The sequence below is a fragment of the Lycium ferocissimum genome, chromosome 2, assembly GCF_029784015.1.
Source record: "Lycium ferocissimum isolate CSIRO_LF1 chromosome 2, AGI_CSIRO_Lferr_CH_V1, whole genome shotgun sequence".
Classification (NCBI taxonomy): domain Eukaryota; kingdom Viridiplantae; phylum Streptophyta; class Magnoliopsida; order Solanales; family Solanaceae; genus Lycium; species Lycium ferocissimum.
Genome location: NC_081343.1, coordinates 65,260,974 through 65,287,000, shown reverse-complemented (window position 1 = coordinate 65,287,000; position 26,027 = coordinate 65,260,974). Strand labels below are relative to the sequence as shown.

Here is a 26,027-nt window from a genome sequence, read left to right as displayed (position 1 = left end):
TTATGTAAATTTTTAGGGATTATTATAGAAAATACATGTAAGTTATAACGAAAAAAAAAAAAAAACATGTAAGTTATAACGAAATTGTTTGCTATCCTTGTTTCAAATTATATGTTGGAAAAATAGAAGAATATTAAAAAGAGTTCAGTTTCAAGCCCACGGAAAATTGTGTTTGCTTAAGAAATTTAATCGCGTAATAATAGCTCAAGGTTTAGATGAATTCCTCCTATAATAGAACGAAGTTCTATTCTGGAATGCTGAAAATAGAAATTGCAGAACTTCAACGAACTCAACAAACGGCAGTAGATCACTCGACACTTACTTGCAAGATTACTTATGGGATTAGAACTTCAGCAAACTCAACAATGCAAGATTAGTAATGCAGGGATTGGTTGTGTTGAGATTAGTTATGCTGAGATTACTTTTTATCCATTATTTGGTGTAATGTATCAAAATAACATGCATTGCATAATTTGTAAGAAAATTATTTATTTACAAAATTTCTCTCCACGTTCTTAGCTTTGAGTGGCTTCAAGGGTAATTTTGTCTTTTTAATGACGGAAAAACATGATTTGAATCAAAATCAGTAAACCCTTCACTGTCACAGAAGACAGCAACAAGTAACGAACTAATATTGATCCTCATAATGGCCGCTCTAAAAAATTGCAGCATGTTTCGAAGTTTATATTTGTAATATATTTTTAATTATTAGCCTTAATATAATAATTATTTGCTTAAAGCTAAAGGAATAAGGGACGAGAAACTTTCGGAAAGACTAAACAAATACCAATAAAAAAACGTTGGTAGAATCGCGAATTATTTTCAGGATCTTACATCCCGAAATCAATATGCGTTTACGAATATAATATTAACATACCCAGTTAAATTCCACAATGTGAGATTTGGGGAGAGTAAATTGTTTGCACCTTACCCTCCCTGAAGGTAGAGAGGTTGTTTTAAAGATTCTTAGCTCAAGAGAAAACATTAGACAAACTGCTCAAAATAGCATTTAAAACGAAACTAATGTAAGCCGAAAAATCATGATAAAGCAGTTTGAAAGAAAAGCGCAGTAACTACCACATATAAATAAAATAACTGAATAAGCAACAAATAGTTGTAGGAATATATATTGTATGTAAGAATCAACAAATTGGTTGTTTAGGGGCTAAGTTATTCATGTATTAAATCTTACATAAGTACCATGGTTGCTAACATTCTTTTGCTATGTATAAAATTAAATGTTGCAATAAAAAAACTATATACAAAAATTAAATGTACATACAAGTAAAATATTAGACATTATGAAGTCGGAATATGGCAAATATCTCTTCTGTAATATACAAATTAATTTTAAAAAGATTATCACTACATTCCAACTAAAAATTTTGCACGCCGAGAAATAATTTTATGGATGAGCAAAGCGTAAAATTTTAATTGTAGTGTTCAAATTGTCAATGCAATTCCATTACAGAGAGGGCAAATGTTCTTGTCCTCCATGAGCCATCGACGGATGCAATCAAAGTGGAAGCTATGGCGACAGTCAACGCTTCCAATGAGCTGTCCATCAGAAAAATCTTCCTGCAGAACCGAGTATCTTCCAGTAAGGCAATATAACTTATATGGCTAAACTTTGAGCAAGAGACAGCCAAATGAAAATAATCCCTTACCAAACAAATACAACATGTGTCAATGTCATTTACCAATCTTTCAGTCGACTCATACTTGATGCACTTCATTCGTGCAACAATGACTTGCTCACTCAATCCTCGACTGACATGTCCAATGTGGGCTTGCAAGGCCAACAAACCCTAAATCCAGACCAGAACTTGTGAGGAAAAATATTCCATGAAAAGAGTAATAAAATTGGAATAAGAAGATTTTCATACTATTTTTCTCCTTGTTTATCCCATTATTACCTCATAGGTCATGTTGTCCACGTCACCATATAAAGCCGGAGGTATAGCATTTTGTGCCTGAAATGTAAAATACAACTTGTTAAAACCTTCGAGCAAGTAACTGCTTCGGATCCAAATATTAATTGTGATTCAATCAGAACATGCGATAGTTTGCTTGTCAAAGAAAAATCAACTAGCCATGGATATTTTACAGAATACAGCAATCATTATCATTTAGAGATCTTATGTCAACTGATAAATTCCTGCATTTCATACACATAATGACGCTTGCTCATGGTGGCCGCTTGGATAATTTACAAACTGCAACAATCATTATTATTTAGAGATCTCTATGTCAAGTGATAAACGCATTTCATACACATAATGACTAGCTTGCTCGTGGTGGCAGCTGGGAAGCAATTTTAGTAACTTTTTAAACTCCGATTTAGTCAACTAAGATTAACCAGTACAATACTCAGAGCATCTAAAGTGTCTATGATGTCTGAAAAACTTTCATCATGTGAACCCATTTGAGCATCACAGAATAACAATATTCTAAATCTGAAGGACTCAAAAACTTATGCTCTTTCCTATGAATTGCGCTTAGTTTCTCTTTACTGTTTGAGAAGCCAGTTTCAAGGTCGCAGAAAACAAACCTACGCCAGGGCTTTCAAGGAAGATGCAAATTCTCATTAGGTTATCAAGTAATATGACTTACCTTTTGTTCCTCTATTAAAAAAAAAAAAAAAAAAAATTGAACAAAATAAAGGTTACATTACTTTTTTGTCCCAAAATAGCTTATTTAGTTTCTCAAGTGGTCAATTGATTTGGAAGAATAGCCTTATGAATGCATGCATATAACACAGCCGCGAATAATAATGAAACTAATCATTCTTATCAGTTATCAAATTTTCTTCCCAACTTTCCACCCATAAAAGAATCAAAAGAAAACTGCACAGACAATAGCTCTAATGTTGGGAGCGCTACTGAGCATAAATGAGTATGTCAATCCATCTGCATGTCTACGTTGATTAAATGTGGGTTGATAAAAAAGATGCTCATTGGAGGCTTTTGAGAATATGAACAGCGGGCCATGCAGACTTCTTATAGACAGCTAGCAACCAATCTATATTTATGAAGGAGGGCAAAAAAATGCTGACATGGCAGCTCTCTTAGTTCAGGAAATGTATGATCTAATTTCTCAACTTTTTGACTTTTCCTCTCGTTTTAATACAATAACAAATTTATCAAATCCAAATAATTAAGGTATACTATAGTTAAAGGCATACTAATTTTAAATTAAAATTGAAATGATGCGTCTCTTAAAGATGGCTAATCTGAACGCCTCGTATTGTATATTTTGCCTTTTCCACTACATCAGTTACAAACTATACTTGTTATATATGTGCTGAATTGGGGTATCTAACAAGGAACTTGGTGAGACTCTTTTTTACTTTTTTCAGACAGTTACAGTCCTTGAAACTCTTATTTTTATTATTATTATTATTATTATTATTATTATTATTCTTTGTTCCTTTTCTTAATACTTGTATATAGGGCTGTGAATAGTTTGGATAAATCCGAAGTCCAAACCAAAATCTCCACTTTTACTATCTCAAAACACCCATCATTGAAAGATGAGAGTATACAACATCTAATCATCGAAAGAATAAGCGCATCCAAGGTCAAAAGTATAATTGCATTCAAAAACATTAAAATCGTATTTATAGCGCGATTAAGTCTAAGCTAGTTACTAAATCAAGTATAACCGTATAACTATGAGAAAGCATAGATGATGATTGCTATAAATTTATAATTAAAAAGGAAAGAAAGCTAAATAAAAGAGAAGGCGAAGAAAACTAACCATATGAGAATTATAAGGATGCAGTGGTGAAAGACCAGGTCCATGGTTCACTCCCGCGAATCTTGGGGGGTGATTCATAGGGAAGTTGGCTTGTTGAACTGCAAAATTGGTGTTTACCATATTCTCTCTTGTAACTATTCTCTCAGCTCCAGGAACAAGACTAATATGTGGAAACTGATAAGTAGGTACAAACAGCAGGCTATGTTGATGGGGAATTACCTCATACACAATTGTTTCATTCACAGGATACATAAACGGAGCCTGCAAATAGATTGAACTATAAGTCCAATTCCATAGAAACTGCGGCCAGGATACAGTGAAACTGGAAGCATGCATGGTCGGTAAGACAGGAGCCAATGTATTTGTTAGAAATCCTGCTGGAGTCCAGTAGGAAAAAGGATTTCTTGGAATAATGGAAGCATGGCATGTTTGACTAACATGTGGAAACTGATAAGTAGGTACAAACGGCAGGCTACGTTGATGGGAAATTACCTCATACCCAATTGTTTGACTAGCATGTGGAAACTGATAAGTAGGTACAAAAGGCAGGCTATGTTGATGGGGAATTACCTCATACCCAATTGTTTCATTTACAGGATACATAAATGGAACCTGAAAATAGATTGAACTATAAGTCCAATTCAATGGAAACTGCTGCCACGGTACAGAGAAAGTGGGATCATGCATGATCAGCAAGAGAGGAGCATTGGTATTCCTCAAATCGGGTCGACCTAGGCTTCCACCGTTCACGTAGTTTCCAGTGGGTAAATAAGAATTACATGTACCACGCTGCATTATAGTTGATTTTCTTTCCTTCTAAAAGCTTTGTAATTTAATTAAGCCCAAAAAATTATCAGAGTGCTCCCTGGACCTGAAATCACAATGATGTCAATCTATATATTAGTGATTACCTACGTACATCATTCACATGCAACACATACTATAATGAAAATTCCCTTCCAAGTAATCAACGACCCTCTTCTGTTTCTTTCACACCAACTTGAAGGAAAGACATAAAAAATAAAGTGCCATATACCAAAAACAAGCAGGCGGCTAAATTTTTTAATGGAAGTAACTTTCAAGTGCTCCGTGGGCCGACAATCACATACAATGACATCAATCTATATATTACTTCATTAGGTATATATGTAATTTACATGCAGCACGCCAGTATAATGAGGAATACGTTCCAAGTAATCAACCAACGACCCCTTCCTTTTCCTTCACACACACATACGAAAGACCTATAAAGTATACAAAACCAATAAGGGGACATACAACCACATATTTTTAGAAAGAATATCGGAAGTAACTTTAACCAAAATCCATCCAACTCTGCAAAAGATGTTCCCATTCCCTGGGAGATCAGTGGAAAGCACAAAAGGGAATTTCAGTGTAAGTTATTGACAGACTCAGCTTATGAAGTTCAAACCGATGACTAGGAGCTGTAAGAGCCATAGTTTTAAGTCCAGAAAATATTTTTTAAGGCATCACGCTCATCTAAAGGAATTATTTCCTGTCATTCATGGGCTGGCAGTAAATCAACACAAGAAAGTAGCTGAGGTATGGGACAATCATGGATGGAACCTTCAGTTCAGGAGAAACTTCAATGACTGGGAAATCAACACACTGACAGAGTTTTTCAGGCTACTAGAAGAGTTTAAAGGCATACAAGAAGGTGCAGATAAATTGAGGTGGAAAGAAGACAGCAAAGGCATTTACAAAGTGAGCACAGCATACAAATTTTTGAACCAGAGTAACCAGCAGGTGCAACTTTGGCCTTGGAAGCACATTTGGAAAGTGAAGGTACCATTCAAAGTTGCATGTTTCACATGGTTGTTGGCAAGGGAAGCAGTACTGACTCAAGAAAACCTAAAAAAGAGAAAATTCTCTCTTTGTTCCAGATGTTACTTATGTGGTGAAGAGGGTGAGACAGTCAACCATCTATGTTTACATTGTCGGATCACAATACAGCTTTGGAGGATCTTTGTGAATCTCAGGGGCATTGTCTGGGTAATGCCAAATAGGATTACTAATCTACTCCATATTTGGGAGGAGGCAGGAATAGAAGCCTCAGACAGAGATAGATGGAGGATTGTCCCAGCTTGCATTTGGTGGACAATATGGAAAGAGAGAAATTCACGGTGCTTTGAAGACAGTAGTAGTGATGTACAAAAGATCAAGCTAAATTGTGTCAAACTTTTTTGTTTTTGGTGCAAGCAGATTTACTTTGAGGAGACTGATTCCATAACTGAAATCCTAGGCTCTTGTTAGATTTTCAGAGTTTTGGATCAGCTTTCTCACTTTTGCTGTAAATATGGTTCCAGTGCAATCTATGCACTGATCAAGTCAATACATACCAATGTTACATTTTCAAAAAAAAAAAAGTGATTTTGCTTCGTGCATGCTTAAAATCCAGCATATGAGTTGAACATTTTGCTTTAGATCGCTACGTATCTCTGATGCTGCTATATTTGAAATTTAACTAACTAATCACAAGGGGCAAGCAAAATTAGTGATCGTAACATTGGACGGGGGACATAGGTTTCAACTGGACCGTTAAGGGTTTTTAGTCTTCAAATCTACTCAGTCTTGCTTGCCAAATAGTATATCTTTTTTTTGTATGATCAAGTTATTAAATGGTTTTGCAATGTTACATGTAGACCTCTATATGCACTGATCCGGTATATTATACACTATAATGATTAAAGGTGATAAAAAGGAAGAACTAAACCTGAAATGGAAAGTTATGTTAGAAGACTTGCAACTTCTGCAATCAATGTAGATTTAGATTAAAAAATAGCATAATGTTAGCAAATGACCCATATAAGTTACACCCGCTGGTTAGAATTAAAACTTACTAGTTCTTGTGGTTACACTCACGTTAGGTCGTACCTTACCAAGATTCTTTTTTATCCTGCTAGAGATTTGATCTTCATTTAGAGATAAGACTGATATTATGAAAAAATCAACTTACCTTAAGAATCAATTTATTTAGCAGTGGAAGTAAATGAGCCCTAAATAGAACAAACAGCTACAAAGTATTCATACAGTCCCTCAAACTGGTTCCGGATTCAAATATAGCTGATTGATTGTATTTGCAGTTATTCAATAGCTTAAACAATTCAACCAAAAAAGTTCCTGAAATGGAAGTTCATAAAACTTCTACATAACAAATAAAATTGATACCATATCTTAATTAAATTAAAAAAAAATGCAGAACATCACCTGCGATAACAGATCTCATGGCACTCTTCATAAAATTAAAAAAAAATTAAAAATAAAAAAACAGATCTCATGGCGTGGATGCTAGAACAAATAGATACAAAGTATTCATACAGTCCATCAAACTAGTTCCGGATTCAGATATGGCTGATTGATTGATTTGCAGTTATTCAACAGCTTAAACAATCCAACCAAAAAGATCAATAAATGGAAGTTCATAAAACTTCCACACAAAAAAAAAAAAAAAATTGAAATCCATATCTTAATTAAAATTTAAAAAAAAAATGCAGAACATCACCAGCGATAACAGATCTCATGGCATTCTTCATCACAAAAAAAACGAAGAATGGCTCACCTTGAAGAATGAGTCTGATCAGATGGACCAAGTTCACTTCTTTCTCACGCTCAGAATCTGGCTTCAAAACCCTAAAGAAATTAAGAAACCCTTTTTTTTTTTTTTTTTTTTTTTTTTTAATGAAGAAGAAATTAAGAAACCTTTGCAGTTTTTGATTAGGAAAAAGTGGATAATGGTGTCGCCCGAAAACGAGAAAATTTAAAGGCGTTTTGTGGTTGAAAGATCAATGTAATCAAGGTTACAAATGAATTTCCAAACCAGGATGAGGATGTAATTACATACCTTCCATAAAAGGACAAAAGAGCAAAGCCTTTAGATTACGCTTAGATTATCACAATCTAAGACTTCTCTCCACTCTCCGTGGCATTAGGGTACGCACTCACCCCACCACACCCCACCCACCCCCTCCAGGATGGTTATTGGCATCTTTCTTCACGATCTTCCATCTCTAAGATTTTGGGAGCATTATCCACATGGCTGCTTCCACTTGAAAAATGTTGAGTTTGTTGCATTGTTTTCTTGTTCTTATCTCCTTTCTGTAACTGAAACTTGTCGCCATTAGTTCATAGGTCTTCAGTCAAAAGTCCACTACATTAATTGGATCTGGTTAAAAGTTGAGTTCTTTTTTCCCTTTTTGCCGATTGATATAATCTAGCTTTTGAAATTCAAATTTCTTGAATTTGAACAAAGTTTTCAAATTTTCTCCATATACGTCAAGCTCAGGGTGGCACCCATTCAGCAGAACACCCCCTCACCCCCCCTAAAATTTTATCATTTTTCCAAATACAAATGAAAATTAAGTTTAATTATTTAAAGACATACCAAAATGGTTTATAAGTCTTCTTGTTAGTCATGAATTATTTTATTATTGTTAGTAAATTTAGTAATAGGCTTACCATGTAAAAACTTGAACATCCAAATTTGGATAGTACAGTTCAAGGAATTTCTTTGGATGTCATTACTTAGTTGAAACTTAAGATGCTATAAAACTCAAAAATTAGCGCCTTAATACAAATATAAAAGGAAATGCACTTATGGAAATATTGTTACTTAGGCTGTCTTATGTTAATCTTTTTTCTTCTATTATGTCTTCATATTTATCAATTTCACTGCATGGCCCATGCCCGTGGACAGTACAGGCTATGCGTAACATCATTGTACAAAAGAAGTCCAACAGATACTGAGAAAGATAATTTATATTTGTTTCAAATGTTTAGTAGAATTATTAACAAAATAAGGTTCATACTATATACCACTTCTATATGCCATCCATGACTACCGAAGTCTCTAAAAGTAGCTGCATCCATTTCCTGCAGTATCACAACTGAAGATCAGAGGTTTGGGGGGCATATAGCAGTATATTTATAGTAGATACTATGAGATAGAGACATACTGGGGCATATAGCAGTATATTTATAGTAGATACTATGAGATAGAGACATACTCCTGAATCCAGCTCAAATACAAACCATATGCCTACCTTAAAGTTTCATTAACACATAATACGAGTTACTTATTAAAGTCAAATAGTCAACCACAAGCAGGTTGGGAACTATAAATAGTTAATTAATCAGAAGAGGCTGCACCGAATTACAAATAAGAATTTACATTGAAAAATGGAAAGGGGGACTAAGGTAACACGTGCTTATTCTATATGCAGTTATTCCTTGCTGGCAGTAATTGGCAGGGTAAAGGTCTGGAATACAATTTTGGCAAAGGTCTTGCAAATATGTAGGTAGAAGGTGCAAGGAATTGGAAAACAGAAAGGACATCATTTAAAAGCTTCTTCTCTATCATATTTGACTACTTAGAAATCATCATGTACTGATCAAGTTTCTCTTTTATATCCGTTGCGCTCGTTAATATTTAGTATCCCCCTCAAACAAGGAGATGGCGATCATCTCATTCCACTTCCATTGTCTTTACTAATATCAAACCTCATACGAAAGATAAATACTACTATTTATCAAGATCAGCAACTCTAAAGTAGGGCAATTAGAATTCTAGTATCAGAAGAGACTTACAATGTTATTGATAGGAGGTATCATTCTCTCTCCGATAGACTTTATTACAGGCATAACAGAGAAGCGTGGTGTCAAATCTTTTGACCTGAAGGTCCACCTGAGGGAAATAAAAGATTAATGATATTCCCAGGTTACAAGATGAGAAAGAATTGTTTCTACTAAAATAGCCAAAAATTTGGCGGAAATTTTCGCTTACCCATTTTAAGAGAGTATACAAAAACAAAATTGTGCCCATTCTCGAACCAACAGTAGGAGCCAGTAGTTATGTATTGAATTTTCGACGTTTATAAGGATCTGAAAATTAGATATCCGATTATCACATGATTTCACTGTAAAATTGACTACTACGAATAAATAAAGGTGGGTGTCAATACAGCCAGTTCTGCCACTGCCATCATATGCATTATGTTTTGAAACTTTCTGGAAAATCACATAGGTTAAGAGTTGAAGCTCAATAGTTCATGAAATACTTAGTCTAGAAGTATAAGATACTATATGAAACTTAGTGAATGTTGCATACTTGACCATTGTATACTTTGTGTAGGTGGCTTCATGCATTGTAGGGATTCCTCATCCTCTATAAAGGTCAACTGTTCTTGCAGAACCTTTTAAGTTCCGTGATATGTGGTTAAATATTACATAAAACAAAATGAAACAGCTAAGTGTGAGGAGTACCTGTATTACGTACAGTAATAGAAAATTAATATCATGTGTGAAAACAATAAAGAAGTAGACAATGCTACACAACTAATTCATAGACAATGCTACACAACTAATTCATAGTGTGAAAAAGAAATTAAAACAAAACAATCATGCAGTAGGCAATGCTGCACAACTACTTTCTAGAATCAAACTTTAGTCCGCGCATTTCCGGTAATGGAAAGAACAATGGATGTCTTTAATAACAGAACGATTCAAGGAGTGAGAGCTAATACATACACTTATTTATGAGAAAATCTTCAACCTTACACTTGTGACATTCAAACATCAGCATAAGTAGATCATGTGGAAGCTCCTGAAAAGAAGAAAGGGTTTACACTTTTGCAGTGACTCCAGTAACAAAGGTCATGAGCAGGAGGAGTCATTTAAGTAGTCTAAATGAACATAATTCTCAAGTTACTGGAAAACATCTAGAGAGCTGTTGACATTAAGAAGTACGCATATAAACAGGTATCCCAGTATTTACTATGGTGCAAGAAAGCAACGACGTGCCATGATTCTGGCTACTGAGAAATCTAATGAGTACACTATATACATTCTAGAATTTACACACAAAAGAAAAAAGAACAACAACAGAAAGGTATTTAAGATTGTTGCTGAAGAATAATGAAACCATAAACATTACAAAGTAAATAATAAAACTACGGGTTTGTTGAGAACCTTAAACTAATAGTGACAGAATCTAGCGGTAAGTAACCAAGGACGGAGCCAAGTAGGGCTAAGGGGGTTAACCCCCTTCGGCGGATAATTACACTGTTTATACATGGTTAAAATTATTTTTTATGTATGTATAGTAAATGTTGAACCTCCTTTGGCTTTTTCGTGTGTTTAATTATTCATAATTTGAACACCCTTAGTGAAAATCCTGGCTCCGCCACTGTAAGTAACACCGATAAATCACAAAGTCAAAAGCATTCAGTTACATTTCAGGTTCTTCTGATGAATGACTAGGTTAGATTTACTATCAAACCATGCCATAAGAACCCTATTCGTGGTAGGGACCGAAGAACCTGATGAAAACAATTAGCAGTGAAACGGCTGAAACATGAGACATTCCCCATAAATACAGGTAAGCTACCTGAAACAAAAAAAAAAAATATAAGTTCTTTTTTCACATTCCACCATACGAACTCTGACCACAGTGATAAGGATTTGAATTAATTGTAGCTACAAAACATGAAAATCACTGTGCACATACAGGATATGCAAACCAAGTCGAATTGACTCAAATGCAAATAAACCTTCCTTCCCACCCACAAGTCACAACCTGTAGAACTCATTATATAATATCCACAGAAAAAGAAAAACTCCACCTAGGTTTTAGGTCTTTTTGCGTAATACAAGCTGGGCTACACTCTGTTATAATGACAATCTTTCCTCTTTGGTGTATTGTTTCTTGCTTTAGATTGATTTTCTTATATGGCAACAATATCTTTCTGTTTCTTTCTAGAGTTTTGAAACAGAGGGCCATAGGGAGAGGGAAATCAATACATACCCGGTAATATGCTTAAGTTGGACCAAAGGAATTTTAGGGTCACTGGGTCTGTGAACTTAATTAACATAATGGGAAAGAATCAAATGGGTTAAGTTGAATAATAACAGCCGTTTAGCAGAGAACTATGCGCTAATGCTTCAAACTTAGGAGGATTAATAGTGCTCTATGTGTGAAAATAAAAGGAGCTTTTTCTCAATTAATGGAAACGTACAGAATTTTTCAGAAGACAAAAAGAGTTAGTTCAAATGCCCCACTAACCCTAACTAACTTTGAGAAGTTAAATCGCATAATCGAGCGTCATAACCGGAAAGTCTTAAATAAACAAAAGAAAATTAAAAAAATCAGTCATTAATTAAACAGAAAAGGCTCAAATATGTCATTGAACTATTAGAAATAACTCATTTATATCACTTGTCAATAATTTGGTTTATCTATGCCATCACCGTTACCAAAATGGCTCGTTTATGCCATTGTCGTTACCAAAATAACTCATCCATGCAATTTTTCATTAACGTTAGTTTTACAATACCAGATGTGACATATGGTTTCTAACTAAATTATGTCATTGCCACGTGTCATATCTGGTATTATAAAATCAGCGTTAATGAAAAATGGCATGGATGAGCCATTTTGGTAATGGCAATGGCATAAATGAGTCATTTTCGATAGTTCACTGACATATTTGAGCCGTTTCCATTAATTAAATATGAATGGTTTGGATAGATTATAGTTTTTGGACTGAGATTTCCCTGGATTATATTTGAGATGAGTTTATCCCACATCTGATTGGGATAAAATGACGGTATAACTAATCCCGAAATTAATTATCTTGGGATTGTAGTGTTATTTTATCCTCAGAGAGGGTGAATAACTAATCCGTGATAATTAATCCTGCGTGATAAGTTATCCCGAGATAACTTATTTCCAACCAAACAACCCCTGAGTGTACAACTATAACTAAGTATGATTCTCTTTCACGCAATATGTTTATTAATTAAATTTAATTAATGTTTCAATTCAATTTGATCACATAATTTATAGAACTGTAATAACATACTCAGTATAATCTCACAAGTATGATATGAGAAGGCTAGGATGTGTACAGATTTTACCCTTATTTTTGTGGAGCGAAGACATTGTTTTCTATAGACTGAAAACCAATATGAAATGAAAACACCACCTCTAATAATTTTCGGCTAACCCTAATTAACCCAATACAGGGTATGATTCATGAATTTAGTACTTGGACTTTGGTTGAAACTTAGAATGCATCACCAAGCAATGTACGTTCTCAATAAACACAAACAAATAAAGAAGAGATCTCACAATTATTAAATATGACCAGTTTAGACGCATTACAAAATTTAAGCTGAGATTTTCACGTGTAGTTCAAATCTAGTTCAAATTATACTATTACTTGGGAAGCTTGTTAATTTTCAATAATAAAAGTCACGAAACTATAGAGTTATCTTAGTTTGACAAATCTTATAATTTTAACTACTGTCTATTGTCCGCGCTTCGCGCGGTCATAGAAAAAATCTTCTTACTTATTAAATACAAAATTATATGTTTAATGAAAACAGATAAAAAATACAAAAACAATGGCGTACATAATTAAATTAGAGGTATAGACATTAATTCACAACATTTAATCTAAAATAACTGTTTCTACTAAGAAAATAAAATTTACATAAATGCATAAAGTAGAATTAACATGTTACTAAGCATAATAATTATAAATTTACTGAAAAGTAAGAAGAAAATATGGAGGAAAAAAGGAGAATAAGAACATGACACGTATTTGTTAGCTTAAACCTCTCTCTGAGAGCATCAGCTCGATATAAAGAGAAAAAAATCAAAATCCAAGAAGAATTACAACCTCAATAAAGAAAATTACATGCCGATTAACTAAAAAAAAATAAAGGCACTCTATAAAAATTGTCCTCCTACTCTCGCTAATGACTAAAACGACAATTTTAAAGGCTATCAAAGTTTCTTGAATATTCGCATGATTTCTAAACACATAAAGGTATCGAATAGAATGTCTTTTCTGAATGCATGAGCCTGAAACATAAATAAAATATACCATAAAAAACACAAAAAGGTTACCGCCCCGTAAGCATAAGCATATGAAAATTACCTACCGATAAAGCAAATAGAAAACATACCAATAATAATAATCCTACTCTTAAAAATGAATAAAGCTACTACACTTACGCCTACAAAAAATTAAACTTCCTCATTATGTTCTAATACATAAAAGCATTAAATTAGGGTCGCACATGTTCATCTGCCACTGATTTACTTTTTGAATTTTCCAGTGTGCAAAAATTACTTATAGTCTTTCTTTAGGTATATCAAGAAAGTTTTTTTTTATTATTATTAATAATCTGATCTCTACTTTATCCGATGAGTGTATATTCTTGAAATACCAAATATTTGTATCAGAATCAAAACGAAAATAAAATAGAAACTCTTTTCCCTTGAATTTGAACAATAGTTGATACCCTGAGATAAATCTAACTTCATATTATGACAGTCACGCCACACAGAAGTCTCACGAACATCACCTTATGAATCAACCTTATGAATCAACTTTCATTATTCAGAAATTATTGAGCGGAAAAAAAAAGCATAAGTGATCCGCTGATTCTTATATCACATCACGATTTAATGTATAAATGATAAATTCACATTAAAAAAGATAATTTCAGAGATCGAGCATCAAAAGCTTCTCATATATTTTTGTGCATAAAGAATAAAAGACTTACCCTGAAAATTCTTTAAAAAAAAAAAAAGTTTGGAATATACAAAATCAATAATATAAGCTACCTTTTTAGTGATAAATTCTTCTTTTCATGATTTGATTAGTGCTTCACTTTTGTGCTCCAGGATAACTTTGTCATGCAAAATATAAAATCTTATTTCACACTTTAAATATAGACATGTTTTTCACTCAATTTTTGATGAATATCAGCTAAAGATTTCTTGTGAAATCTGGGAAAAGCTTAACGGCTGCAGGTCAAAGTACTACAGCTAAATGTTGTTGTTCGTTGTCTACCATAATGTGTGGGCTGCTCTTTCTATTTTCCTCTTCCTTTTATTTCTATTTCTTTAGTAGCAGTTACCGTGTCAATGAGTGCAACTGTTAGGGAAACTATAGAACAACTGGCATTCTTTCTTCTTTCATTTCCTTGAACGCTTGTACATTAATTGAGTACTGAATGCATCAATCCAAGTCCATTCTTTTTTCATTTCCTTGAATATTTGGACATTAATTGAGGAATGAATGTAGCAATTCTCAAACCATTTAAAATAAGATAAATAGGAAAAATTGGAAGAAAATATCAAAAAAAGGAGGTAAAAGATAAATAGGAATGGTGGCCATAGAGAGGTGCCACGTCATCTTGTTTATGACAAGCTTTATATTATATATAGATTTTAAGAGTGGTAAGAGTTCTTATAAAATAACTACTCCTTATTAAATGATAAACTTTAGACGTTATCTTTAGTAAATCCTCAATTTTGTCCTAATTCTTTAATTAATATCTTCAAACAAATGTCTTAGCTAAAAATCTTGAATCCAATAAGAAGAAACTTAAATTCAATATTTTTCCTTGCACGTAAGGAACACATTATTAATAACAAAATATTCTTAAATTTCACATAACAAGTTTACAAATTTCTGTAGAGAATACTACCTCTAAACTAATAATATTTAAATTACACCTAATGATCATGAAAATTGGGGGTCTTTCCGCTTGTCACATTAGCAAACTTTTAAGGTCAAAAGTCAAAATTTGGCAAACTTAACTAATTTTATCTATAAGGCAAACATGATAAAAATTCAAACACAACCGACTTTCAAGATCATTCTAGTAGATCACACATGATATTAGGGAAAACAACATAAAATATCCATAAAAGCAAACTATTTACTCAACCCTGCCCCCAAAGAATTTAATAGCAATTGATGCCCATAGAGAGCAAAATTTTTGCCCGAATACACCCCCCTGAATTGTGGAGTCAGTTTTGCGTTTTTGTCCCTTCCAAACTGCTTTTCTTTTGGTTTGTTTTCGTTATATCTGCTAAAATCTTAGTCGGCACCCTTTTTTGTTATTTTGTTTGTTTTCTCTTAATTTTATTTTCCTTTTTTTGTTAGTTTATCTTCTTCTACTTTTGTTCTTTCTTTATTTTTGTCTTTTCTCTTATTTTTAAAGATAAAAGTAAAATACAAAAACAAAAATATTAAACTAAGTACTTTTAGATTTATTAACTATTAAAAATTAAATAATTAGACTATAACATGAAATAATATAAGAAACATACTAAAATAACTAGCTTATTTATTAAAATTTTAATTAATAGAAAATATATTTTTTATAACTTTCTTCTCTTTCGCGAATGAAAACAAAAGTTATCTGTGTCTAAAATATGGCTCTATTTTCTTGTGATTTTTTTTACAACTTGCTAAAAATGATATAAAAACTCTATTTGTTGAATTTTTTAATAACTTTTTATTTTTATTTTGAAGGACTGAGTGATGTTGAGATGAATCTGTCATATATGACACCTTGCCAATATATGATATCATGTGGGTATCATAAAAGACTGAGGAATGAATAAATCCGCCATCTATGATACATGTCAGTCTATGATATATACCAGTTTGGTAACATAGAGGACTGAGTGTTTTTCTTGAAGGAATGAACGACTAGTCTTCTATGATACCCTGTCAGTATATTATATATAACATGTGAGTATCATATAAGACTGAAGAGTACTTTTGATTGAATAAATCTGTCATCTATGATACCATGTCAGTATATGATATATCATGTGGGTATTATAGTATACTGCAACAATATATTTCAACTACTACTAATTTGGTAAAATATATGCTAGAATAAGTTATCTTTTTAGATATAGAAAAAATAAAAATAAATAAAAAAATGTACTATATCAATTTTCTTTTTATTGATATAGAAAAAAGAAAAGAAAAATAAAGGAGCCAAAAGGTGTATAGAATTAGATTATGAAAAAAAAAAAAAAAATTAGAAAGGAGAAAAAAGTGAATGAAAATCACCTAAAATTTAAAAAGAAGAAGAACAAAAAAAAAGAGCAAAAAAAAAAAGTGAATGAAATTAAATTAAAGAAAAAAAAAGCAAAAAAAGTGAATGAAATTAGATTATTGAGAAAAAAGAAACTAACGAAATTAAAAAAGGAACAAGAAATAAAAATAAGAAAAAGAAAGAAAATAGAAGAAAAAAAAAAGAAGAAGGAAAGGAGCTAGAATTAGATATGGAATCGGATTATGGTGAACAAAGAAAATAATGAATAATATGATTTGGGAAAAAAAAACTGAACCAAAAAGAATAAAAAAGAAAAAAATGAGAAAATGGAAAAAGATAAAAGAAAGAAAAGAAACAACAACAACAACAACTGCATACCCAATGAAATCCCACAAAGTGGGGTTTGGGAAGGATAGAGCGTACGCAGATCTTACCTCTACCCAGATCTTACCTCTACCTTGGGAGGTGGAGGGGTTGTCTTCGGTAGACCCTAGGCACAAGAACCAGCAACTCAAAACAGTATAAAAGGCATGACAAAATACTATAGAAAGCAGGATAAAGCTGACTGAACGGAAAGGAGTCATAACTACCACAAAATAATATGCTAATCAAAGTACAAGCAGCAACAAATAGTAACAAAAATCAAACGATAGGGAATTACAAGAATAATACCACGACTACTAGTGTGAAATGATAAGTAGGACAACATTCAACTACTTATTACCCCTCTATCCTAATTTGCGTTCTCCATAACCTCCTATCTAAAGTCATGTCTTCAGTAAACTGGACCTGCACCATGTCATGTCTAGTTATCTCTCCTTAATATTTCTTCGGCCTATCCCTGCCTTTCCCGAAATCATGCATAGCTAACCTCCTCTGCACATGCCCGAACCATCTCAACCTCGCTTCCCGCACCTTATCCTCCACTGAAGCTCCTCCCACCTTGTCTCAGATATTTTCATTTCTAATCCTGTCACTCCTAGTATGCCCAAAGAAACCCAAAGAAAAGAAAAAGGAAGTAGATAAATAAAAAAGAAAAGAAGAAAAAAGAGAAAATTACCTACAAAATAATTTTGTGGGTATGAAAGTAAGGAGGGCATGAAAGGGTTTATTTTGTGGGTATGAAAGTAAGGAGGGCATGAAAGGGTAATTATTTTGCGTGCAGTGGACATTGGTGTTCTTTTCCCTTGTTATTATGAGTAGGGGAGAAGTCTCAAGACCAGTAAATTGCCACATGGGCTCAAAAAGCAAAGGCCCAATACTTATTCGATTAGAAAATTGATATTGCCATTAGCTAAGAATTGTTTTTTTTCCCTACTGGCGGTGTGAGAAAATATTTTGATATAATCAGACAAAATTCGTTAATTTTCTGCCGTGAGTAGGTAATCTGTTAAAAGAAGAGACTTATTTATTTTAACCGATCAAATCACACTAAATATATAAAATTCATTATTTATAGTTTCTCTTTGTCAGTTTGCTTCAGTAGGTTCAATTTTCACATTCTTATGTGGATCTTTCATATTAGAAGAAAATCTAAGCAAAAAAAAAAAAAAAAAAAGAATCTGGTAGAACACACTGTTGTAGAATACAATGAGAAATGTCTTTTATTTGGTAATACAATTGAGAGATGTCAAGTACAAAAAAGAGACGTAACCACCAATATATGTAAAAACTATTCAGAAGTAATCAATGGTATATTCAAGTTCTACTATGTGGACATTATATCAAATATTGCATCAGGCGCGTTGAGTGAAAAATCAATCATGAATAATGCATGTAAACTATAAACCCAAAATGTTTAGTAAGAGGGCAAAAGGCATGAATTTCCCCAACTTATCATGCCATATTATATACATCACGTAACGAATTTTCAGTACTTATTAGTCACAAGGTCTAATTGATTGATTTTTGTCATTATCCTTCAAAGCTTACAAGTATTCCAACAGTTACATTTTATATGACACTTTTTGATCAATTCTATAAAAATCATCAATGTACTTGTTATGGCCGACAACGACATGTCGTTCTTGTAATTAATAATTTAACACATGACGTGTTGAAGATCATTGATCTTACTACTAATTTGTTGTTACACATTAAAAATCTTTTTTCTTCTTAAATTCAGTGACTAATCAAATATTGTGTAAATGAAATAGATAGAGCAATAATTTATCCATCGGAAACTACCTTCACAATTCATGACATCCCGTCACGTAGTACTATACACGTAGCTTTATCAAGATTCTTTTTAAGATAACTGTAAATAGGATATGCATGCACTAATGAAATTTGAAGCCTTGGGACAGAAGCATGCATATAACTATCCACCTTGATTTTTTAATGACATAGAATCTCGGAGTTATATACATTTGTAAGGGATTCATTCAAGCTATATTTTGTCTCCCAATGATTTTTAGGAGTTATAAAAATACTAAACTATAATTCCACCAATACCACCAATAATAGTCAACTCTGAACCTTGTTTCCAATTTATTTATTTATTTCCTCATTTTTTCTTGTTTTCTGAATGTGACGACCAGAAGAAAAAATAAAGAGAAAATGAAAAATGAAAATAAAAGAGAGAAGAAAGATGAATCTATCATCTTAATTATCATATAGTATGAAGTTTCCCTGTTTGCTCACTTGCTATGATTAGGGGAATCAAGGGTGGCAGCCTTGGTCCACTCACCAAAGTTTTAGCATCTTTGGCAATGCTTTTTCTGAAAAATGTCTTTCTGAAGAATTTTTTTTTTTTTTTTTGGTATTTAGTTGGTGTATGAAATATATTTTCGAAAAAGCATCTGGTAAAATGATAATAATGTTAGAAAATTGAAATGTTTTGATTAAGTTTTTTGAGTATTAAAGATTGATGATACTATAACTCTTGGTTAGAGTTGAGATATGTAGTTGGTAATTTAGTCAAGTTAGTCGTAAAGGAAAATAACTTCCACCATAAATGAGCCAACTTATTTTTCTCTCTTTCGAGGATGTTCCCTAAAATATATTTTTTGCATAAAAAAAAAAAAAGAGAATTACTTTTTTGAAAATTAATTCTGAAAAACATTTTGTGTCAATACCATACGCATATTCATACCAGACGATTTATTTTTTTATTTTTCTCTTTTTGTTTATTTCTTTGATTGAAATGTTGGTACTCCTTTCTAATTCAGGTCTTCCCTACTTGATAGTTGATACCCTCTAAACAAATTACGCCAACTTATCCTCTTCAACAAACTCTTAAAAAAACAATGGCACAGTTCTATGTCCCTCTTGCTTATTATTCAAATGACAACAATAATTCGATAACATAAAATTATTAGATCAGAAGACCCTCTATCATAACCTAATAACCTAGTTTCTAACCTAGAGACAAACAAAAATGTTCTCTCATGATTGTTTCTTTCATCATTTTAAGGATTTTAAAACAATTTGTTGCATTCTATTTCTTGAGTTTGAGGCTGATATATAATAAACACTATTCTCTGTTTCTTAACATTAGTCAATCAATGTTATAAGTAGGGTGTACAAAGTAAACCGACAAAACCAAACCAATAAATCGAGAAAAAAACTCGACTAGTGGTTTGGTGTTGGAAAAAAAAAAAAAAAGCCGACCATAATGGCTTGGTTTGGTTTTAATTAAAAAAAAGTCAAACCGAACCGAATCAAACCAACCCGACATTATATGTATTCAATTTATAAAATATTTTATGCATAAAAATATTTATTTGTAATGTAATTTATAAATATTTCTTAAATTTTTTCGTAGTTTTTTTATCTATTATCATATTATTCAAGCTTGAACTTAAAATTTTGAATGTCCACAAGTTTATATCCTATGGATGTTAGTAACTCAAATAAAGTCCAAACCAAAACCAACTCAACACTATGCTAAAAAAAGAAATTCAATTTACCACTAGGAATGATAATAATGTTGGATATCTATTCTTTAATTTTGCATAATTGATTTAGAGAGTGAAAATATATAACTTAAGTTTTTTTTCTTCGTCATGTAATTAATACTTATTAGCCGTACTTATTTTAGCATGACTTAGTATTTTTAGATTATGTTCATTTATTTTTAGATTATGTTCATTTTCTTTATGGCTTGTTAATTAGCAATATTTATTTTAACCGATTTTATTAGCTTTTGTTGAATATTTTAATACAATGTCATCACTCTTCTCACATTTTGTGTTATTTTTTTAAAAAAACTCCTTAATTATATAGTTGTATCTTACCTGGACTAAAGAAATATTGAAGTAAAAGTTATATGTTTTGAATCAAGACTATTAGGAAAAAAAAAAAAAAACCGAGAAAACCCGATTTTTTTTGGTTTGGTGTATAAATTTAAAAACCCGATGCAATTGGTTTGATTTGATGTTTAAAAAATCCGAATCAACCCGATCCATGTACACCCCTAGTTATAAGCTAACTAAAAAAATGAACAATTTGAGAGTATCATATAATTTGAGGTTAATGATACTAGAAGAAAGGCTTCAAATTAGTGGAACTTTTTGAAATATTATACTTACTTCTCGTACTTAGATTTTCTTGTAACAATTGTTTTAAACTTAAACAAGTAGAAAGGGCATTTTGGTCAGATTATAATTATTTGCATTAATAATAAATAAGTTAAAAGAATTATTAAAAAAAATCAAAATAAGCTAGTCAAACGTAATATTGCGTTGGTGTTATGAAGTCAAATTTGGAGAGAGGTCATTATCCCTAATGTTCAAGCTTTATTATTTTTTGAGTCAACAACCCGACTACTTTGTTATAACTTATATAATATTGGGTTCACACAGTTATACTAATCCTAAAGCTTTTTAAGAAAAAATCAGCTGTGCGGTGTCTACTTGACATGATTTTCTCCAAATAAAGAATACTTTGCATCCTGATTTTGTCAAAGATAGCCCATAAATTATGTACTGAAATTTGAAATATGGGAAAGTGAGAGCTGGGTAGTGGGTATCGGTAGGTAATGGATAATGAAAGTCAAAAAAGGAGTTGGTCAATTGGCTATATTGTTCCCTCAAATTGTAAGAGGAGGAAGGAGAGTAGGAGACTTCACCAACTTCCAATCATTTTCAGCCTACCACTCTTTTACATGTCTCTCTTTTTTCTCCACTACTATAAATTAAGCAATTTTCATCTATCGAAAAGCAGGTTGCTTACTTAAGACTTTACCTATTTCACAAACAAAAGATAGTGAAAATATTCACAAGCAGCTAGCAATGGCAAGCAATGGAGAAAATGGAAGACACCAAGAAGTTGGACACAAGAGTCTCTTGCAAAGTGATGCACTTTATCAGGTAAATTAACTACATGCAAATTAAAGGCCACATACCATTTTTCATTCATATTGTCATACAGGAAATTAATTTACTTATGCAAAACTTTTATGAACATGTTGATCTTAATCCAATTGTTTGATTTGTGTTTCAACAGTACATTCTTGAAACAAGTGTGTATCCAAGAGAACCTGAAGCCATGAAAGAGCTCAGAGAGATTACTGCAAAACACCCTTGGTAACTTTCTCCTACTTCTCATTTTACTTTAGTTCATGCAAAATTGGATACTTAAATGTGGTGACTATTTTCTAGCTGGAATTAATTATTAAAATCTTCATTTAAAAATTAATAGGAACATCATGACCACCTCTGCTGATGAAGGGCAATTCTTGAGCATGCTTCTTAAACTCATAAATGCCAAGAACACTATGGAGATTGGTGTTTTTACTGGTTACTCTCTTCTTGCTACTGCCATGGCTCTTCCTGATGATGGCAAGGTAATTAACTTTTACCAATTGCTCACAGTCTCGCAAATGATAATTGAAAATTATAGTTAATTCGTACTGATTTACTATAAAATGATTCAGATTTTAGCAATGGATATCAACCGGGAAAATTATGAGATCGGTCTTCCAGTTATTGAAAAAGCTGGACTAGCTCACAAAATTGAATTCAAAGAAGGCCCTGCACTTCCTGTTCTTGACCAAATGATTGAAGACGTAAGTACCTAAAGTCCGATGAACAACAACAAAACATAAATTGAGAACTTGACTATGATTGTTAATGGTTGTTTATCATTTTTGGTAACAGGGCAAATATCATGGATCATATGATTTCATATTTGTGGACGCTGACAAGGACAATTACTTGAACTATCACAAGAGATTAATCGACTTGGTCAAGGTTGGTGGACTAATTGGCTATGACAACACCCTATGGAATGGATCAGTAGTGGCAACACCTGATGCACCCCTAAGGAAATATGTTAGGTATTATAGAGATTTCGTATTGGAACTCAACAAGGCCTTGGCTGCTGATTCCAGAATCGAAATTTGCCAACTTCCTGTTGGAGATGGCATCACCCTTTGCCGTCGCATCAGTTAAAATATTCATGTAGTACCATTGATGGCAACCAAGAATGAAAGGCATACCATTGATGGCAACCAAGGATGAAAGGCATGCCACAGATGACAATGGAGGATTTATCATTTTCGAAATCCCCTGTTTTAATCATTCGTTATTTTATTTTTTTCTTTTAGTTCTGTCTACTCTGGCAAAGGTTGCATTAACTATGTTACCCACTGCTTATTTGACGATGTACTTTTATAAATAAAAGAAATTCAAGTTCATAGATCGAATGTCCAAACTGTAAATAGGTCAATGAAGCTAGTTGGTAATCTGTTGCATCACACCCATGAGCAAACTGACACGAAATGCAGTTTCAAACATCGTTCATCTTTAGATGGCATGTTGGAAGAATATTCCGTAACTGAAACACCCACACGGCCACACCCCCACCGGTTAAAATGTGAACCTTACCTTGGAAGAAGAAAAAGACTTTTTGATTTATGCGATACATGAATTTAGTTAGTTCATGTATTTAGATATTGATGTAAGGATGTGTATGGTTGAATGCATGTATTTGAGAAAAAAGGAGGAAGAATAGAATTAAATGATGATCCATGTACTAGATTAGGTACATGATAGGATAGTCCTATAAATACCCAAACACTATAGTCATATGAGATGAGAAGAAAAAATATAGTCTTATATGCAAGTTAAGTCAGCGGAAATATATTTTTTCCACTTTTCTTCAAAGAGAATGATTGATTATATAAGTCAAGTTGAGTGAAACAAAGAAGAATCGTTGTCTCACTTGTCTTCAACCAAGAATTTGAATTATTTGAGTATCCTCTCCTCCCCGATTTTCCAACACAACCCCCTCCTTAAAAAGAAGAAGAAGAAGAAGAAGAAGAAAAATCGGCAAGCTTCCAAACCTAAAACATAGGGTTCAAAAATAATTTCTAAAGGGGAGTATTGTTCTATTTTTGGGCCAATGCACTAAAATCAAGCAAATTCTCAAGCAAGATTTGTACCAATAGGATCATTTCAGCTTCCAATCTGTTATTTAACTTTTGGGTCGGGGAACACATTTGATATTAGCTAACTAGTAGGTGCTTGAGCGGATTCCACGTTAGTCCCCAAGACATTGGTCTCTAATTAAGAAAAAAGTAAATACTTGCCCTACAAGAGTAGTTTGACGGGGACATAACTTGCTCAATGTTATGCGAGATATAACTTGTTCAAAAATTATGCCAGGTGGGCATAGCTTTAAACAAGCACGACACAGCTTATGCAGCCCTCAAAGTATCATATTTTTTGCAAATCTTTGAATTCTCAATTTCAGATTGATCAGGGTGGGGAAGAATAGCCACTTAAGATTCTGGGCCATTGCCAAAATTGGATGAGTTTATGTTGCTTCATCCCAATTGTATTTGACAGACTTGCGTTGGAGAAGAAAAGAAAAGACACCATACGTATACAGGCAAATTACACTTGGCAATGTGATAGTTAAATCAATTGATATTTTCAAGTACTTGAGGTTTGACATCGTTAGATAATGAAAGAAAATTACCATCATCTGAAACTTGATTGATCTATCTAAGACTATTTTCTTTAATTAATTTTATGTCACGCTCTTTTATTTTTTGTCATTTTAAAGAAAATGACACATGTTTTATATTTAAAATTCTTTAATTATAAACTTTTCATTTTACTCTTAATTAATAGCATGCTCTTATATCTATTTAAGACCACAAGTTATAATGTACTTTTAGTGTGTCAAAAATCTTTCTTTCTTTTTAAAATTTCGCAATTTCGCACCAATCAAAACACCGTTATATAATATAAAATGGAAGAGTAACACTTTGCCATTTGGGCGTTCAGGATTCTAAATTTGAAGCATTTGAATTTGAAGCATTTGATTTACGCTTTGTCTCAAACATAGTTGTTAGTACTATTTTATCTCACCAAGAGTCAAATTGACCAATGCAGGATAAATATGACATATAAGATTGAATTTCTCAGCCTCAAAATAATTATATACTCCCTCCGTTCCATAAAATATTTTTTATTTGGGCGCACCCTTAAGAAATAAGTAAGAAGTGTTTTCACTAAATTAACCCTTAATTAGATAGTAAAAATCCACTTATCTAAATAAAGTTAAATTTGAAAAAAAAAATGAATAGTATATTTTTATGTAAAAAAACTATTTATAAAAGATATAAAAAAATCTTTTTAGTTTGGACTAAATGTAAAAACAAAAAACACCATATAATATGAATAGGAGAGAGTAAATATAATCATCCTTTAACAAAGGTCAACAAACTTAAAAACATAGTAATTCCATACCCTGTCGCCCATTATTTGTAAGAAACAATTACATAATAGTACTTAGCATTAGCTGCCGTTTGGACATGGTTTGAAATTATAATTTGAAACCCCAAAGTCTTTTTGGATGATTTGGGATTTCATCCCATGGTCGCATGTCCAAAAGCTGATTTCAAACCATCAGGGGCGGATCTAGCCTATTAAGTGAGGGTTCAATTGAACCCTCACTTTCAACACGGAGTATAAATTTATGTGTAAAAAATTATTAAAATTATATATATAATAGATATGAACCCATAACTTTTAAAATATAATGGGTTCAATGCTAAAATTCTTAATATTGAACCCACAAAATTTAAATTCTGAATCCGTCTCTCCAAATTATGATTTCAAATCGAATGTACAAACCCAACTAAGTCAACAACCAACTACTTTATCATTGTATTTACTGAATTACTAATCCTTGAGGAGCAGTCGACTCTTCCAATAGAGGATACTTTTCAACTGAATTTGTCCAAGAAAGTAGCCTAATCTGAAATAGTGAGAGTTAGGTAATGGATTTTAAGTCAAAAAAGGAGTTGGTCGTCGTTTGGCTTTATTCTCCAAGAAACTGTAGGAGAAAGAACCAAATATTCACCAACTTCCAATCATTTTCCACCAACCAACCCCTCCCCTCTTTACAATATGTCTCTCTTG

At 32.5% G+C, this 26,027-nt stretch overlaps 3 protein-coding genes across 28 annotated transcripts in view; 1 reads left to right on the top strand and 2 right to left on the bottom strand.

The window, feature by feature from the left end:
• The window catches only part of LOC132046849 (nicotinate phosphoribosyltransferase 2-like), a 64,116-nt gene that overhangs the window by 29,785 nt on the left and 8,304 nt on the right, over nt 1-26,027 (bottom strand). The gene's annotated exons all lie outside the window — the stretch shown is intronic.
• On the bottom strand, nt 1,257-11,828 carry LOC132046845 (uncharacterized). Of its 26 annotated transcripts, none has more exons than XM_059437621.1 (12): nt 11,790-11,828; nt 11,094-11,161; nt 10,303-10,378; nt 9,560-9,657; nt 9,364-9,460; nt 8,593-8,649; nt 7,622-7,881; nt 7,340-7,410; nt 3,760-4,630; nt 1,917-1,973; nt 1,668-1,808; nt 1,257-1,578 (listed from the first exon to the last, which is right to left on the bottom strand). In XM_059437621.1, exons 9-12 carry the CDS (start codon nt 4,552-4,554, stop codon nt 1,444-1,446), a joined length of 1,128 nt encoding a protein of 375 aa, XP_059293604.1. In that variant the 5' UTR covers nt 4,555-4,630; nt 7,340-7,410; nt 7,622-7,881; nt 8,593-8,649; nt 9,364-9,460; nt 9,560-9,657; nt 10,303-10,378; nt 11,094-11,161; nt 11,790-11,828; the 3' UTR covers nt 1,257-1,443. The 26 variants fall into 26 exon arrangements, with proteins under 26 accessions (XP_059293604.1, XP_059293622.1, XP_059293623.1 ...); XM_059437639.1 differs by having other exon boundaries at nt 10,328-10,378; nt 11,790-11,824; XM_059437640.1 differs by having other exon boundaries at nt 10,333-10,378; nt 11,790-11,824.
• Nucleotides 21,802-23,290, top strand: LOC132046844 (caffeoyl-CoA O-methyltransferase 3). The gene is made up of 6 exons (XM_059437616.1): nt 21,802-21,962; nt 22,099-22,178; nt 22,294-22,438; nt 22,529-22,660; nt 22,752-23,086; nt 23,118-23,290. The coding sequence occupies exons 1-5, from the start codon at nt 21,885-21,887 to the stop codon at nt 23,043-23,045; spliced, it is 729 nt and encodes a 242-aa protein (XP_059293599.1). The 5' UTR covers nt 21,802-21,884; the 3' UTR covers nt 23,046-23,086; nt 23,118-23,290.

What these genes read in the sequence shown, in the direction of transcription:
- LOC132046845 (XM_059437621.1), bottom strand. Translation starts at nt 4,554, where the DNA reads ATGCAGCGTGGTACATGTAATTCTTATTTACCCACTGGAAACTACGTG. An exon ending in TGGACAACATGACCTATGAG is followed by an intron (nt 1,809 to 1,916) that starts GTAATAATGGGA and finishes GTCTGGATTTAG; the next exon opens with GGTTTGTTGGCCTTGCAAGC. An exon ending in ACACATGTTGTATTTGTTTG is followed by an intron (nt 1,579 to 1,667) that starts GTAAGGGATTAT and finishes TCGGTTCTGCAG; the next exon opens with GAAGATTTTTCTGATGGACA.
- LOC132046844 (XM_059437616.1), top strand. Translation starts at nt 21,885, where the DNA reads ATGGCAAGCAATGGAGAAAATGGAAGACACCAAGAAGTTGGACACAAG. An exon ending in CTCTTCCTGATGATGGCAAG is followed by an intron (nt 22,439 to 22,528) that starts GTAATTAACTTT and finishes AAAATGATTCAG; the next exon opens with ATTTTAGCAATGGATATCAA. An exon ending in TTGACCAAATGATTGAAGAC is followed by an intron (nt 22,661 to 22,751) that starts GTAAGTACCTAA and finishes TTTTGGTAACAG; the next exon opens with GGCAAATATCATGGATCATA.